The sequence below is a fragment of the Ctenocephalides felis genome, unplaced genomic scaffold (genome assembly GCF_003426905.1).
Source record: "Ctenocephalides felis isolate EL2017-DRISC unplaced genomic scaffold, ASM342690v1 CF-g0.4_SCAFFOLD_00845, whole genome shotgun sequence".
In the NCBI taxonomy this organism is placed as follows: Eukaryota; Metazoa; Arthropoda; class Insecta; order Siphonaptera; family Pulicidae; genus Ctenocephalides; species Ctenocephalides felis.
This window is the reverse complement of record NW_020536999.1, coordinates 67,664,441-67,683,463: the sequence shown is the minus strand read 5'-3', so window position 1 is coordinate 67,683,463 and position 19,023 is coordinate 67,664,441. Positions and strand designations below refer to the sequence as shown.

At 30.2% G+C, this 19,023-nt stretch overlaps 1 protein-coding gene across 1 annotated transcript; it reads right to left on the bottom strand.

Annotated features, from left to right (window-relative positions):
• Positions 1–155: 155 nt before the first annotated feature.
• On the bottom strand, positions 156–5,777 carry LOC113387712 (midnolin homolog). Its single transcript, XM_026625082.1, has 2 exons — positions 5,698–5,777; positions 156–547 (listed from the first exon to the last, which is right to left on the bottom strand). Exons 1-2 carry the CDS (start codon positions 5,726–5,728, stop codon positions 156–158), a joined length of 423 nt encoding a protein of 140 aa, XP_026480867.1. The 5' UTR covers positions 5,729–5,777.
• Between the last annotated feature and the right edge of the window lie 13,246 nt (positions 5,778–19,023).

The window sequence follows — 19,023 nt, the reverse complement described above, 5'->3', positions numbered from 1 at the left end:
AAAAATATTTTCCATTTTAATAACTTCAAAGAATCATTTTGTTTCTCAAATTTTGAATTCTCAAAAACCTATTTTTTTGCATAGTTCATATATATGTGTGTCCGTGTATTTGTATAATTTTTTTACATAAATATATCCTGATTTTCTAAAAAGTCTCAAATTATCACTACCTCTCTCTGATGATGCGACGTCGACAACACCGACGACACACTCAGTCCTCTGGGCAAGTTTCCGTTCGCTAACTTCGGCGTTTGCTGCAACTCCCTCGCGGCAGATCTCTCATTGTCCGCTGCATTTCTTTGGGAATTCGATTCATTCCCATTTCCTCTACTGGTGGTCGAGGAATTGACCAATCGTTCGACTGTTCCGTTGGCCGATAAGGAACTTCCGCTTCCTGTGACTGCTGCGGACGAGGAAACAGGTACTGCGGGCGCCGTACTTGACGCGGACGCGGAAGCAGATGCCGCGCTGATTGCGGCAGCAGATATCGCCAGCGGTCGCAGGGGCCGCTGCGATACGGTGGCGGTCGGCGTTGACGCTGTCGCGCCTAGAAAATTAACAGAAAATATAATAATTATAATACAGTATTATATGAATAACATTATTATTATGTACACCGATTTCATTTGAAATTAAAAAGTTTAACATAATATTAAAGGAGAAATTTTAAATCATAACATTTGTATAAGAAGATCTATAAGTGTACATTAATTTTAATCTGATTTCACAGATCATTAGGTAAATATTTGGAAATTGTGTTTTAGATATAAATATTAAAAATTTCAAAATACTTTAAGCAATTTTTTAGAATATATTAGTCGAGCATTGACTAGTTTTGTGTGAAGAGCAGGCAATTGTTTTTTAAAGCAGCATTTTTTAGTAGACATTATTTTTGTGATCATTATAATTCATTAAGCTCCCGTAAGATAAGTTATAACTAGTTGGTATTGGCATTTTGCCTTGAGGCAAGTTACATGAACTTCCCCATATTTTTAAATAATCGACTTAATGAATGAAAAATATATTAATTTATGAGTGATTTAAAGTATTCCGAGTGAATTTAGTACACATAATAATAGCAAAATTATTGAAAACGAACGAACACGTTAACTCGGTGTATTTTCTAAAAGCAAATTTTCACAAATCAATAATTTTTATAATTGAACCAGTTTCCGTAGGACTTTAACGGTTTAGTATGTTCATTAAGACCAAGTACTCTATCGTTATACCAAGTAAATCATCTAATTTTAATTTTTAACAAACGTCAAAAAAAACTATTCATTTTCTCAAACTTTGATGAATTTTTAAAACTAAACTACTTGTCGAAAGGGCGTAATATTTCAGTAAGTTCTATAAGTCCAGGATATATATCGCTAAAAAAAATCCAGAAAAATCGGCTTAAATTTTTTTTTCAACAGTTAATTACAAAAAAACGGCTCGGTAGATTTTCACCTAAAACTAATCAGTATTATTCCCAACTAAAATCTTTCGAACAGTTTTTGATTTTTTAAAATCGGTTCGGTAGGATGAGCTTAAATGTGGACGAAAAGTTTAACACTTTTTTTCAAATTACTAAGAAACGGCTTGGCAGATCGTCGCACAAAACTGACACACGATAGTGCTCATTTTACCTTTTAAATTTATGAAATCGGTTCAGACGTTTTTGAGAAAAAGTCGATGAATAGGTCTAATTTTGACAAATGCCAAAAAAAACATACCAATTTTTGCAAACTTTGACGAATTCTCAAAGTTAAACCAATTGTCGTAGGACCGTAATATTTTAGTATGATCTAGAAGACTATAGTATCTACCGTCAAAAAAATAATAATGAAAATCGTCGAAAAAAAATTCCGGCCGATCTTTACCAAAAATTAATCAGCACGATTTGCAATCAATATCTTTCGAACGGTTTTTGAATTTTCATAATCGGTTCAGAATTGCGGGCTAAAACGTAGACGAAAAATTTTTCACTTTTCTGCATTCTGCTATTTATAAAGAAACGTCTCGGTCGATCGTCCCACAAAACTGACAAACGATAGTCCTCGTCGAGATACATCGATGGCTTTTAAATTTTTCAAATTGGCCCAGCCGTTTTCGAGAAAACGTCGATTTACGGCAAAAAATCTGTTCACACACACACACACATACTTTTTCCAAATTTGGTCTCATTCGATTCAGAATGGCTTGAAACGTCGAGAAAACATAAAATTAGCGAATCGGATTTTTTGATGAAAACATAAACTTCTTCTTCGGGAAGTTAATAAAAAACGACTTTGCTCTTTCAAATCTAGCTTAATATTATTCCTAGAACACTTTATAAAACAATGATGTATTAAGATTTTTATTGGCATTATGTTGTCCATTACATTATTTTCGTTAAAATGTATATTTTTTTTAGATATTTGCAAAATAACGAAAGACAACGCCAAAAAGATATGAATTTTTAGTAGCCAGTAAGTAACTTGAAAAGAATTATTTTTTTTGAAAAACTTTAAAAGACAATTTCTTCCTTTAATTAGTTCTATTGATATCCGGCATTATTTTGAAAAAATAAAATTACACAACTGAGACGGCGTGTCACTCCCTGGAGGAGTGTGTGGAGTCCAAATTGTTTTCACTTTGGAATTTGAGGGTAAGATGAACCTAATTCCTAAATTTCATGAAAATCGGAGCTCGGTAAAAAAAATTCAGACCCAAAACGCTCCATTGACTGGAGTAATTATCAATTTCAAAATACTTTAATCAATTTTTTTTTAAATATATTAGCCGAGCATTGATTAGTTTTGTGTGAAGAGCCGACTAGTTGTATTTTGAAGCAAATTCCAAAATAGTTCAGTACCCATCATTTTTGTGATCATTATAATATAAAATGTTAAAATATTTTGGCATATCTAAGAGAAAATTGATGTATATGTATGTGTATGTATTTTTGGATACAATTTTTGTCAAGGAATTTGGGGCGCACGGATCGACCGATTTGAATGATTCAAAAAGTATTCATTTTCTCGAATCGGAAGACGTGCTGATTAGTTTTTGGCAAAGGCGGGTCCAAACGTTTCTAAGATAAGAGGCAAAAAGTTCAAAAAATAGAATGCAATTTTTGAGGAAAACGGATTTGAATGATTCAATGAACATTTTACTTGAATTGGAGGAATGAAAAATTACAATGTTTGATTACAATCTTAGGAAGGCACTTTGTGCGGTTTCGGATATATAGAGGAAAAAGTTAAAAAAAATGATATTTCCGATAAATAACGATTAATAGTTTAATGTTCCTTTGAATCAAGAACCAAATTTAATTTTTAAGATACGGCCCGACCGATTTTTACCAAAAACGAGCGAGTACGATTCTTTTCTAAATTTAGAAAAAATTAAAGATGTTTTGAGAAAATGTGGACAAAAAATTGCACTTTCCTACTTTACATTTACATCAAATGCTTTTAATCTTTTTAAATCGGTTAGCCGTTTTTGAGAAGACATCGACGACAGGTTAAAGCTCGGCTCGCACACACACATATTTTTTCAGATTTTTCATACGATTCAGAATGACTTGAATCATCTAGAAAACATTTGGAAGCAAAACATAAACTTTATCGGATAGTTAATGAAAAAAATTATAAAGATGAAAACACCATAAGACTCTAAAGAAACTTCTTCGCACCTAATCCCAGGTTATTCAGGTTTAATTACCAAATATCTTTAAACAAACGTTTTATTAGCAATTTATAGTATCTAGAATATGTATTAACACTATTCCTACCGACATTTCATGTTTGCTATTCCTACCGCGACCGGTCAAATGACCGGTCATGCAAAATCGGTATTTTTCAGTATTGAATGAAGAGTTAATGCTAATTTAAGAGTTTATAAATACAAATACAATATTGTTCTTTTATTTTAGAATGCGAAATCTACATTTTATACTGTTTTATCCAATTTTTCACGATTTTTTTTCTTAGAGTGTATTTTCTGCACACGCATTTTTTACGTTTTTGGCTGATTTTGTTTGCCCTATCATCTTTCTAAAGCATTATCTGGAATATTTTCTTTTAGGGAATCTGTTTTGTACTTGTACTTAGTTGATTTTTTTCTGAATTCTTGTTGCAACTATACGGCAAGTTTTTTGGAATAGAAAGATCCAGCCTTGTACATTGTCTTCCCGTAATTTGTTTATGTGACAACAGTGGATTTATCTTGAATAAATCCAAAATAATATAAATCCTTGATGAATTCTCTCTAAAATTCATATTTTACCGAATGATTTCTGACTGTTTTATGAATGACATCTACACCAGTCCCGACGCTAATACCAATTGAATTAACTCTCGTATTAGTGTAATTTTTTCAACATATGTGTATGTAAGTGAAAATTAGAATCTTCTTTCTTATCTTTCAAAATTGTAAATATTATTTGAGTGTTGAAGTCCTTGATTTTTAGTCCTGCCAGTATTTATAGCAGTTATATTGCTTCAATCGTACCTACGATCAGTTTTTTTTACTAAAAGTTTAGCTATATGTAGGATGGTAAAAACGTATATTTTTTACGTCGTACTAGCGATTTTGATAATACGGTTTCATCAATTATAAATTTTCAAAAAAATTCTCAGTTTGCTACGTATACTTGATGGTTACCAAAATTTTACCCCCCATTTGTGCGATTTGCTGGGCATAATTATATTTACATCGTATATTGAATAGTTACTAATACGTTTTCCTGTATACTATTGAACATGTGTTGAACAAATTTACACCTTACCTTTATTGAAAATATATGTTCGTCGATAGTAATACGTGGACTTTTACAACAATTTTGATTGCTGTCAATGTAGTTGAACCAACCTTTGGATTCAAAACAAAACCTATCAATTTGTTGTTTGGATTCCTTCGTAAAAATTTGTCTACACATAGACATTGAGCAAAAATGAGAAAACCCACTTTTATACCGTAGAAATGCAATATTTATACTCCTTGTCTCATTTGCGCAGCGTGCATACAGAATCGAAAAAAATGCATGTAAATTTGCAGACGGCATTTTTTACCAGTCTAAATTCTTCTGAATTTACATTTTCTTGTAAGTTCGATCATATTCTTGACAATTACTATAAAAAAACCCGTCCGAACATCGTCTTTCGTACTACCGGTCGAATGACCGGTCGCGGTAGGTAAGACAGTATACAATTTTTTTTCCAAAAATAAAAATTGAAAAAATAAATTAACATTGAAAAACGTATCATACTAACATATTAGGAAAAGTCATAAAGTTTGATGACGATTCAATTACGTTTGATATGAAAAATACTAATCGAAAAATCAAAAACGGTCATTTGACCGGTCGCGGTAGGAATAGTGTTAAATCAAATTATGTAAAAAATTTGTCTTATTTTATTTAACAGCAATCAGAATTTGATGAGTCCTACGATAGTTATAGATAGCAACCGAAACTTTTATTCTATCTCTATATGGTAAATTTGTTGCTGAAATTTCTCTAATACTGATGACTTTTATTCATGCCAGATGAAGGCTATTTTTAGTTGGATACATATTCCTATCTATATTTTCAATAAAACACAATTTCACCACTGCTTGATATTAGGTTGTCCGAGACTGATATCGAACTTAGAACCTCTAAATGGATTCCATAGATCTAACAACAATGTCTAATAAAATAATAATAATAAATATTAAATATTTTCTCACCTGCAAGTGTAGGTGCAGTGTGCTTCAACATATCACCTGCCCCGCCGCTTCATGTCGAATTTTTGTTTGTTCGCTTCTTTATATAAACTCAAATTCTATTTTTCCGTTTTGCGATATTATATAAATATTCATCATTCCAGAAATGTATTAGCACAATTTAAAAATGACACTAATAGTCTTCTCCATATTTATATTTATAGAGTTTATATTTTCTAGCTATTATTAGCTATGGCGCCGGTTTTATAGTATTTTGTGTAATAAATCCATTTATTTCGTGGCAGTCCAGTAAGGAATTGTGAAACCAGCGGGCATCTGGAAAGAACGAAATATAAACAATTATTGTTATTGTAAAATTATGTAAACTATAAACTAGATTACGATACGGAGTAAAGATTAAAATACTCTCACATGTACATTGATTTTCACACAACTATTGAGATTGTTTTCATATGAATTACAATATATTATTTTTATACGGAAAATAGATATAAACTTTTATAGAGATCAGAACTACATGTTCTATGAGAGGGCAACCCAGCGGTCAACCACTCTTCATTTATATAGCATTTTTTATTCATTTTAATATTCCTATCACCTTTTAATGCTTTCCGATTGGAAAAAATCTAATTTCCTAATTTTGTTTTCTTGACCTATTTCAAAAATTCAGAAACTATTCGATGTTACTCGATAAGGACTAGCGTTTATCAGTTTTGTGCGACGATTGGCCGAGCAGTTTCTTTGTAATTAGCAGAAAAGTTTTAGCCTACAATTTTGCACCAATTTTAAAATTTAAAGACTAACCGCGTTGATTAAATTTTTTGGTAAAGATCGGCCGGGCCGTTTCTTCGTAATTAATTGTTCTTTGTTTGACAATAAATTTGGTAGTCTGAAATAACATACTAAAATATTATAGGTCTACGATAAGCGGTTGAATTATAAAAAATCATAAAAGTTTAGAATTTCGCCCCGCGTTTAAGCGATTCTAATTAGAATATAAGCCAAATGATATGCACGTTCTATAGTGTTTCGTTGATAGCTACTGATTACAGTTTACATTCACACTTATATAAAATACATTTTTGGAACCCGAAATATGAAATGAAATTTGTTAAATAAATTGATTAGTATAATTACAGATATTATAAGTATGATTGAAAGATATTAGAAATGTGATTATTTTTTAGTGAAAGCAAAAATTTTATTTTTTACACAAAAATTGAATATGTTATCTAAATAGCTTCTATCTCAATTCTTATTGAGTTAATTCATTATTTGTAAATATTGGGAAGTTCATGCCTTAAAGCAAAATGCCGCTTTCAACTAGTTTATAATATATTTATTATATTTTTTTTATTCATACAACAATTGACAAAACTCTATAAATTGAAGGGCTAAATTACACATAAAAAATAATAATAATAATTACATAAAGAAATAAAGAAAAAGAAAAAAATATAATAATAAATAAGCAAAAATAAAAATGAATTACAAATAAAGAAAAATAAATAAATAAAAAATTTAAAACAAAAACAAATTCTAGTAATTGCTCCAATAAGCAATTGACTAAATAAAACATTTATTATAATTAAAACTAGTATGAGTATGACGTTGTGCCAAATTACTAATACTCTACTCATAAAATAATTCTATTATGAATATTCGATATAAATATTTGTCTGTGTTCGTATAGAGAGATATGAATCGTGAACAGAAGTCAGTAATCTCTGTTTTATTCCTAGGTAATGCCGGTCGGATAAGAATCTAATCCGAAACTTTCTCTTTGCTCGTAGTACAAACTAAACTTTATTATTCATTGATAGCGTACCCGGTGCACTTCGTCTAGTACAGGGGTTGACAACATTTTAAACGGATTTATATTCGAATTGAGTTATTATTCTTTTCTCCATTATTTATTATTTCAGGTTTTTTCTAATTGATTCAATCTCACGTTTTATAGATGCTAGTCCTATATATTAATTTCTCTTCTGTTTTATTTATTTTTTGTCAAAAATATATATTAGTAGTTTGTTAGGAACAAACTAGTGGTGCATGGCATCGTGCCTTAATGCAAATTGCTGGAGCTTCCAGTACCAAAAACTAAATTAATAAAAAAAACTTTGCCAAACTTTGAAAAAAATAAATTCTTGGAAAATTTTACCAAAAATGGTAATTCAGTTTTTGAGAAAACGGAGCGTCCGATTTGAATTATTTAAAAAAACATTTCATTTGTATTGATGAAACAAAGAACTATTGAAGCTTATGGGAAGGCTGGTACAGCGGTTTCGGAGATCCAATAAAAAAAAGTAAAAAAAATGCTATTTGGTGGTCAAAAATAATCATTAAACTTATGCACATCAAATTAGCAGATATTTTGTAGAAATTTTAATAATATGTACACATTTTGTGTCAATTTTTTTTTTGGTTTCATACCAAGATTTTTAATTTTAAAGTTCACTTATGTGGTTCTAACAAATGTCGACATTTTCGACAATATGGAATAACTGATTTAAATAATTCAAAAAACATTCGGTTCGTAATGACTGCGCGACGTTTTTACCAAAGGCACGTCTAGCCGTTTCGGAGGTATGAAGCGCAAAAATTGTCATGCAATTTTTGAGAATATAGTCCATCCGATTAGAATAATTCGAAGAACATTTTGTTTGTGTAGAAGGTGTGAAAAAATGATTTTTACACAAAATTTCGTAATTTTCGAAATTAAAAAAAAACATAGTTTAAAAAAATTCAAATTTTCAAACTTTTGCACAATTTTCAAAAAAAGCTAAATTTTGAAAATTTTTAAAAAATATCAACATTTTTTGAAAAATCCATTTTTACAAAAATTCCAGAATATTTTTAAATTTTCAAAAATATCAAAATTTTCAATAAAATCGAATGTTTTGAAAAATTTCTAAATTCTCAAAAAATTAACAAAAAACATTTTTTTCTCAGAAACTCCAAAAAAATTTTAACATTTAAAAAATTTACTAAATATTAAAAAAAAAATCAAAATAATAAAATTTTTTGTACATTTGAAAATTTTCAAAAAAAACAAATTTTTTGTAAACTTCGTCGCCCAATTTAACAAGCGCTTATAAATTTACAGTATGCATTTATAATAAATATTCCATTTGAAAATATTTAAAACAATTGTTATTAATTGATGAATGATTTTAATTTCTTGTAGGAAAGTTCCAGCAACTGGAAATAAATGTTCGTTTAAATACCATAGGAATCTGACACTTTCGTATCTACTAATGTATCGAGAACATCGAGAAAACAAGTTTTGTCAAAACAAATTGGCTGCATCGAGAACACAATATCTTCAACAAAATTCTGATTTAAAACATGTGTTACTACAGTAGATTGATAATATAACATAGCTATATTAACCGAGAATGCGCTTCTATTTATTTACACCAAATAGAAAAATGTTGTCGACCCCCGTATTAGTGCACAATGCCGTGCGTGGATTCCCATCAGATACCAAGAGCAAGTCGGATGGATTCTCATGCGGGCATTCCTTCGCTATGGATGAATTTTATCAGATCACGCGTGGAACCGTCCGTTATATGAGGATTTCAGTTTTTTAATGGCCTCGCTCGGTTATAATGACCATTGAATAACATGCAAAATATGTTATTCGATCTAGATAGCGATGAAGAAGGAAGAGTTAGACAAATGCATAAGCCGGCCACGGAATGGTAGTCACATAAGTCAATGTTTCGACGTTTGTGAATACAAGTGAATAATGGAAATGTCTATTCACTGTATACATATACGGTGTCCCAGAGCTCAAAGTCGAGAGAAACGGGGTGAAGTATTGACTTGCCTGTTCTGGAAAAATTTAGAATTAAATTAAATTAAATTATCTCAAGTTGTTTAGAAATTATGAGCTTTTAAGTGCAACTTAGAGCTTTTTGTGAAAGTATGACCATTTTTTATTATTGTGGTTAATTTTTATTAACTTTTTTTTCATTTGAGCTTTCGAACCGTAACCATATTCAGAACCAATATTATTAACTTAAAATTAATGAATGAATTTCAATATTATTAACACAATTGAACCAAGTTTGCCAAAATTAAGGCTGGTTATTGAACTATGAATTTATTTTTTTATTTAAATAGATCGACTTTGAAAGTCCCTTCTTTAAAAAAATGTACTAAAGTATGTTTGCAAGCTTCATCAAGTTGGCGCATTTAATCAAGATTGTAAAATACTTGATCATTTTATAAAATTTGTAAAAAGTTTGTTTCGTTTTCCGCAATAGATCGCAGCGACACCGGTGAAATCTCGTTAGAAAGGTGAGACTTCGAGCATTACTTTTATGGTATAATCAAAAATATTGGCCAAGTGGTATTTGTGTTTGAAAATGGAGAAAACTAATGAAAAAATCGCTATATTTTGCAATATTATTTTAATAGAGGGAAGAATGCTGCGCAGGCTTGCGAATAAATTTATGCTGTATAATTCTGGTTCTCTATAGTTCTGGTAATTTTGATGTGAAATATGTGCCACGCTCCGCTCGTTGAATCACTGAAAAGGTGATAAAATTCTTAAAAAGGCAGAGCAAGATAAGTAAATCAGTTCTGTCGAACATTAGGAAGGAACTAGCCATTGATCAGAACACTGTTTTGAACCAATTACATAAAGCTAAGTTCAAAAAGAACGTCTGCGATACGCTGCTGAAATGCAATGAAATCGAACCATTTTTGAAACTTTTCATAACTTCTAAGAAAAAGTAGATTATATAAGACAATCGGAGGCGAAATAAATCATAGTTGAGTGATGGTGAGCTAAGACAAACATTTACAAGTCAAGAATGGTCATTGAAAAAGATGATGCTGTGTTTGTGGTGGGACTGGAAGGTAATCGTCAATCGTGAGCTACTTCCAGTTGGTCAGACAATCCTACTGTAAAAAGATATTAAGATTATGCCAAACAATTGTAAGAAAACGGTCTCGATTGAAGACATTGTCTTCCATCATGACAAAGCCCGACTATACACTTATTTGATGTCCTTGCCAAAAGTTGCGAAAGCTTAGTTGAGAATTTTTTATGCATCCGCCGTATACTCCAGACCTAGCACCCTCTGACTAACATTTGTTCCGATCTCTGCAAAACTATCTTAATGGAATTAAACTAATTTCATAAAAAGCTTGCAAAAAAAACTTGATTCAGTTTTTTAATCAGAAACACAGAAGTTCTTCATCGATGGCATCATCAAAAAATAGCAAAACATCGTCGATATTAATAAAGCATATTCAGTTTGAATAAATTTATTTTCACCCTATAAAAAACTTCTTGAGTTTCAATTTGTAAACGAAACGAATCTTTTACTTGGCCCATATTATTGAAAAGTGTCAAGTAAAAAAATACAAATCTATATAAACCTACTAAAAATATCAATGAATACTAAAAATGATTTTTACAAGTGCATTTTACTCACAATCAGTTTAAATGTTTGCTATGCGTGCAAGCTTTATTGTGCAAGAGAGAAACATTTGAAGATATGAACTTAATGTGAGCGAAATGCGTTAACCGTAATCGTGTTAGTTCAAGATTTTTTTGATAAAAAATTTTGATTTGGCACTAACACTATCAAATTAATAAATAGATAAAAAAAAATCATTCCTTTTTGGTAATAATAAATGTTAACTTTTGTCATATCTATAATAAGTTTAATATGCTATGTACTTGAGCAAAATAATAAGAACTGAAACGTTTCAATTATAAATAAAATGTGCGCAAATCTGAACTTATGTTATTTTGACATTTTTACTATTTGGAAGTTAGATTTCAGCTATTGACAGTATCAAAGATTTAGTATAAACACCATATTTTGAGCTTTTTAACAGATTTGTGTCATCTTCAAAGCATCATTTATCAAAATAAAATTAGTGCACCGAGAATACCACATTTTTAACATAATTTTATTCGAAAGTCAGTAAAATAAACCTCAAAAAACATAGCATAACATAGATATGCTAACCAAAAATAGAGCCATATAATATACACTTCCCGCAGGGTAAGTTATTGAAATCGTCCAAAAATCGAAATTAAATTTTTTTGCATATCTTCACGTTTTGAAGGTTTCTGAACATTTTTGCGTACCTTAGAAAATATGGATGTGTGTGTGTATGTATGTATGGATACAATTTTTCGTCCACGTTTTCGGGCGCACGGATCAACCGATTTGAGTGATTCAAAAAAACATTCGATTCCTATTGATAGGGAGACGTGATGATTAGTTTTTGGCAAACGCAGGTCCAGCCGCTTCGGGAATACGGAGCAAAGAATGAAGAAAATAGAAATTGAGTTTTTGATAGATCAGAGCATCGGATTTGAATGATCCAAAAAAAAACATTCAATTCGTACTGACGGGGAGAAGTGGTAATTAGTTCTTGGCAAAGGCAAGTCTAGCGGTTTCGCTATTTATTTATAATAATATATTTGAAAACATTTAATATTCTTCGAACATTTCGGAAACCAATATTAAATATAAATATATTTTGTTTCTAGAAAAAATTGTTTTTAAAAATTCTTTGCCTTTAAAATCCTAGTGCCATTAAATACGCAATATAATCTAATGTATAAATAGGATGTTAGAAATTACGACATAAGGTGGAACGCACCTGTGCTACCATCTTGTGCTGCAAGACAGGTGGCATTTGAAGCATCTGCACACATTTTCGTAATTCGTTAACATTATACTTATAAAAAAAACATTTAGAAACTATTAGTCAAATGTTGAATTTAAAGTTTAAACATTTAATATTTAAAGATCACAGATTGTTAAGCGGATATATGTACAATACAACGCCGGATGACATTTTGCCTAAGGATAAATTGTGGAAAATTCTACATTTTTGCCAACATTAAGGAAAATATATTCATATTTTGATAGTTTGACAAAATATGAAGGTGACTTTGCATTTGAAGCTTATAGTAAAAAGAATCATAGATAGAATCATAATATTGGCAAAGTTCTGGTTCATATTGGCCTAAACTATAAAAAATATATTCAGCGTTCATAATTTAATATAATATTTAACAAACTTCTTGAGATTACATCTGTAGTAAAATTTTATAGTTCAAAGTTTGCAAATTCGTTTAAAGTAAATAAAGACATTATTAATGTAGACTGTAAAATAACTAGTTGGTATTGGTATTTTGCATTGAGGCAAATTACATGAACTTCCCGACGTGTGTAAATAATCGACTTAATCAGTAATATAATTAACGAATGATTTATGAGTACTTTGAGTTGATTTATTACAAATTATTAAAAATCGAACACGTGCCTAATATAACACGTAGTATTTTCTAAAAGCGCAACCGAATAATTAAAATTTTCATTGTCGAACCATTTTCCATAGGACTATAAATTTTCAGAATGTTTGTTTATACCAGGTATAAACCCTATCGCCATACCAAGTATCGTTCAAATTATCGAGAACTTTTTTAACAATCAATTCAGTACGATTCCCAAAAACAACCTTCGAATAGTATTTGAATGATATTTCTGCTAATTTTAAAGAAACGGCTCAGCCGATATTACCAAAAAACTAACGAATACAAATGCTTAAAATTAGTTCATCTGTTTTTGAGAAAACGTCAATGAAAGGTCAATAATCGGCTCACATACACACAAATACTTCTTCTGATTTTGGTCTAATTATAACAAACTGCAAAAAACGCTACTCATTTTTCAAACTTTGAAGAAGTTTCAAATTAAACGACTTGTTGTGGCGTTATATTTTAGTATGATTTATAAGACCATGATATCTATCGCCAAAAAAGGTTTCATAAAAATTATCGAAAAAAAGTTTTCAACAGTTAATTACAAGAAAATAGACACGACCGAACTTTGTCAAAATAATCAGCACGATTTCCCCCGAACATCTTCCTAACGGTTTTTGAATTTTCGAAATCGATTCAGGATTCTAAAACGTGGACGAAAATTTCTACTCTTCGATCGTCGTCGCAATACTGATAAATATTTCAAATCGGTTCAGCCGTTTTGATGTTCACATACACACAAACATACTTTCTCCAAACTTGGTCTCATTCAACAATTCACAATAATTTGAAACCTCGAGGAAACAAAGTTAGCATATCAAATTCTGTCGCAAAAATATAAACTTCTACTTGGGGAAAGAAAATAATGCATGAAATCCATGAGAAGCTGATAAAGTTCTACATTTGGAGTGTAACTATACGAATCAGAGACATGGACTTTAAGGAAAACAGAAAAAAATACTTGAATGATTTCAAAATGTGGTACTGCAGAAAAATGAAGATAAGATAGAACGACAAGGTAACTACACATTGGGGGGCGTCCATTAATCACGTGAGGTTTTTAGGGGGAGGGGGGTTTGACAAAAAATCACGAAATATCACGTGGGGGAGAGAAGGGTATAGTAAGATATCACGTGTATTTATTTTTTAATTGATTTTTTTTTTTTAAAATTCAAATATTTTAAAAAATTAGTTTTTTCTCGTAACTAAAAATACACGTGATGTTTGGTGGGGGAAATATCACCATGTATCAGCAAGGGGGGGGGGGGTCCAAAAATCCTTAAAAACTCGCTCACGTGATTAATGGACGCCCCCTTGATGCAAATATTGAAAGAGAAAAGCTATGCAAAGATAAAGAAACTGGACCATGTTTTTATTGAGAAAAATTGCCTTCTGCAATGAGCCATCAAGGAAAGAATAAAAGTTCTGAAAGCACGAAGCAGATGATGGTCGAGTTATCCGGCAAGAGAAAATACAAGGAATTATCCCTTCCGACTCGGATGCCGCCGCTTCGGAATTCGCGAGTGGAAAGTGTTAAAAGCCTAGACCCAAGATATGGAAGCATGGAAGTAGAATTTTAAGAAGTAAAATTGATTTATAAATAAAATTAATTATAATAATAATGCCGAAGCTTTGCCATTTCAATCCTCTGTCACGATGTCTTTTATTCTTAGATTCAGAAGTTTCCAGTTTCCATGTATTCCCTCTGCCATTGTTTGTACTGTCTTTGATAAGTTCATTGTGATTACAAAAAATTACGTTATCAAAATTATTCGGAACAATGAACGTTGTGTTGAAGACAAAGCGGCAGCTGCATTCGGTATCGAATTACTTGAGTAACTTTACTCGTGGAAAGTTGTTATTTTGTGGCTTCCGAGAATATGTGACCGAGCGAACTATAATATACTTAAATTTAAACACAAAACCATTCGAGAACCAATATACTGACAATGAACTAGCCAACTAATAATAAACATTGTAATAAAACAAAGAAATAGAATCAGGAAATGTATTATGTTGGATTTTAGTTGGAGGGGTTATCAGTAGTGTAATACAAATCAAAACTAGTTGGTATTGGTAATTTGCCTTGAGGCAAGTTATATGAACTTCCCGATATGTGTAATTAATCGTATTAATCATTAAAAAATAAATTAAGTTATGAGTGATTAAAAGTATTCCGAGTGGATGTATTATACATATTCGAAAACGAACAAACACGTTAACTCGGAGTATTTTCTAAAAGCAAATGTTCATAAATCAATAATTTTTATAATTGAACCAGTTTCCGTAGGACTTTAATGGTTTATTATGTGCATTGGGACCAAGTACTCTATCGTTATACCAAGTCTAATTGTAATTTTAACAAACGTCAAAAAAACTACTCATTTTCTCAAACTTCGATGAATTTTTAATATTAAACTACTTGTCGTAAGGTCGTAATATTTCAGTAGGTTCCATAAGACCATAATATATATTAACACCAAAAAAAGTTCCATAAAAATTGGCTTAATTTTTTTTTCAACAGTTAATTACAACAAAGTGGCTCGGTAGATTTTCAACTAAAACTAATCAGTCTCATTCCCAACTAATACCTTTCGAACAGTTTTTGATATTTTAAAATCGATTCGGTAGTATGAGCTTAAATGTGGACGGAAAGTTTAACAATTTTTTTCCAATTTTCAAAGAAACGGTTTGGCTGATCGTCGCACAAATAATAGTCCTCATCGAGATACATCGAATGACTTACATTTTTAAACGGCTGAACTGAAATCCGTCCAAATCTGTTACCAAATTACGGCAAAAAATCTGTTCACACACACACTCACATACACACATACTTTTTCCAAATTTGGTCTTATCTCGAAACGTCGATAAAACATAAAATTAGCAAATCGGATTTTTTAATGATAACTAAAAAACTAAACTTCTTCTTCGGGAAGTTAATAAAAAAAATATATAACAGTTGAATTTTACTAATTGAAATGCCTATATTTACTTGAAAACATATTATGATCTATATTTTCAAGTGAAAACTGATGTCACTGCTGCTTGATAGTGTCCGAGACAGGCAATGAACCTAAAACAATAATTCGATGTCCGCTGGCCACTGGAAAGCCAAATTGATAAAAATGATCAGTAGTCAGAAAAGTTCTCAAAAGAAGTTGTCAAAATATTAATAACACTCCTCGTTAAGGAAAATAAATCTTATATATAAAAATGAATCGCAAAATGTGTTGGTAAGCGCATAACTCAACAACTCTGGGACCAATTTGGACAATTCTTTTTTTAAAATGTTCTTTGATGTCCAAGGATGGTTCTTACGGCGAAAAAAATCGAATAATTTCCGAGAAAACCCTAAAAACAGCCCTTTTCTTTTTTCTCATACAAACGTTTTCTAACTAAAACGTAGAATCAATTTGAGTTTTATTGCTATTATATAAAGTTCATGTTAAATTACAAGCACTCACTGTATAATCTTTCTAAACGATTATGCGGATTTTGATAAATATTTCTGAAGTTTTTTAAGGAACTTTTCTAGGATGTATGTGATTATAAAGTACTGGGATGTATGTGCAATATTGTAGAAATAAGTGGAAAAAATTGCTAAAAACGACATGTCATTGTTTGCATTGAAAATAAATGAAAACTATGATCTGCCAAAAATTTCAATTTACTTATGAACCTAGACAATATTAGAATATGTATAATAATTTTATGATTATGAATAAGAAAAATGAAAAGTCTACATTATTATTGCCAGAAAAGCAGCTAAGATTAAAATAATATAAAATACAGTATATGTATGGCAGATTGAATTATACACATATGAATAAATATGACAAATTAATTCACTTAAAATATTAAATTAAGTATTAATCAGCCTACCTTTAATGCGATGCATGCGAAAAATACGAGCGCACGTCTTAGGGGCGCCAACACAAGATTCGGATATTAAATTTTCAATCTAGATTTTTTTAATGTATAATTTTTTTGCATCTTTTACTAATCTTTCCACAATATTTTTAAAATTCGTAAAATTTTCACTTTATAACAACAAATGGGAAAGTAAAGATGAATACATACAATTCGGCTCTTACGATATAGATTGGGAGAAGTTTAAGATGCAATTTTGGATATATTAAATAATAAAAAATTAAATTAATTTAATCCAACATGAATTACCAGTCTTATGTTATGGTTATGGTTATGTTATACCGTTTAAAAAACTTTAATTTCCAATATAGTGTGGGAATTGAGACTCATCATTTTATTTAAACCAGCTCTACATTTAACACTGCTCATATTATAAATGATTATGCATTTTGGCGGGAAGAGTAATTTTAAAAAAATATTATTTTTAGGTAAACGGTAAATATTAGTATATTACATTAAAAAATTGTAGACATGGGTACAGGACAACGTCTGTCGGGTCATCTAGTTATAAATAGATAAATAAACATATTAACCGCAAATATAGCCACACTGATATTTTCAGTAAAGAAGAAAAAGTAAGTGTTTCATTTTTATTTGCTTTCTTGTGATTACTGCGATCAGTCAGTGGAACTGATTGCTCTGTAAATAAATACAGGAGCACTGGGTGCAAATGAAAGCTTATTCTGTAAAAATCTATTTAATAAAATGGTCACGATGTACATAGTCAAAAACTATTGAAGTGTTTTAAGAAATGACCCAGCGTAGTTATTGAAATCTAAAACAATCCAAAAATAATTTTTCGTTATATTTTACGTATCAACCATTTCAAGAAAAAGTGGAATTAATTAATTAGTTTCAAGAGGAACGATTACATGGTAGTTTGTGAATTAGTTTAGTTTCGTTTATTTTTAGTGTTATAGTTTCCACATGTTTAGTGTATCATATATGAATCTGGTTTTTTACTATTCTAATCCAAAACATCCGAAATGTATATATTAAATTTTGACTCTTGCCATCTTTAAAATTACAAATAATTATACGGTAAAGCGGGGTTTAAAGGTCTGCGGCATACATAAACAAGTATAAAGGTCTGCGGGTATATAATTAATATTAGTCAGTACTTAGTCTTTTATCATATTCGTACAATTTATATATAAATCAATAATTTTCAGCAAGTCTGCCTTAATATATACTGCAAATTTTTTACGAATTAAAACTTGTCATTGCTCATATTTAAGTGGAGCAGCATATGTTTACTTAAGTTATTGATTTTTTAAATGGATTTCCATATTATGAATTAATTTTAATTTCTTTATCTATGGATTTAGTTTTTCAAGTACAAATATGCTCAACTTACCCGTTTTACCTCAGAAGTCATGTCTGCATCATTCATTTTTAAAACGATGAATGGAATGAGTGATTATAGTAGTTTCACTAGATTTTCTCTTGTCTGTCACGTGCAATAAATAAATGATCCGAAATAATTGTAATGGTTTTATTTTCAAATGACACGCGAAAAAATAAAGAAAAGTTCACTAAAATTAATTTAATATTTAGTTAAGAAAAAACTTCATTTACTCATAAAAGAGTTCGATTTATTTTGCTCGAGGAATGCCTTTCGATAATTGTAGATAAAACTAGTTGAATTTTATCTTAATGGTAACAATTAATGGTAACATTTTTTACTGCTCATTTAGGTTAAGAATGTATTTAGGTAATTATTAATTAATTTTTGTGAACAATCCTCAAATCCATAAATTTAGATAGCAAAACTGTTATAAAGAAGCACTTTTTTGATTTCCAATCCCAAAGATTTGTCCGATCGTCCAATGCAATTGTTTTGTAGACTGCTTTTAAAGAAATCAATTGGTCATTTTTAAAAACGGCGTTTTTCATCAAAATTCTTCAAAAAAAAACTCAATATTTAATTATGAAGAAACGGCCCGGCCGATCTTTATCAAAAATTTCAAAATTTTCAAAATTTTCAGGTTTCAAAAAATTTTAATTTTTTTTTCAAACTTTAATTTTGGGTACGGAGAGTTCGAGCAATTTGCCTTAAGAGACGATGTCATGCGCAAGTTTTAATATAGTGT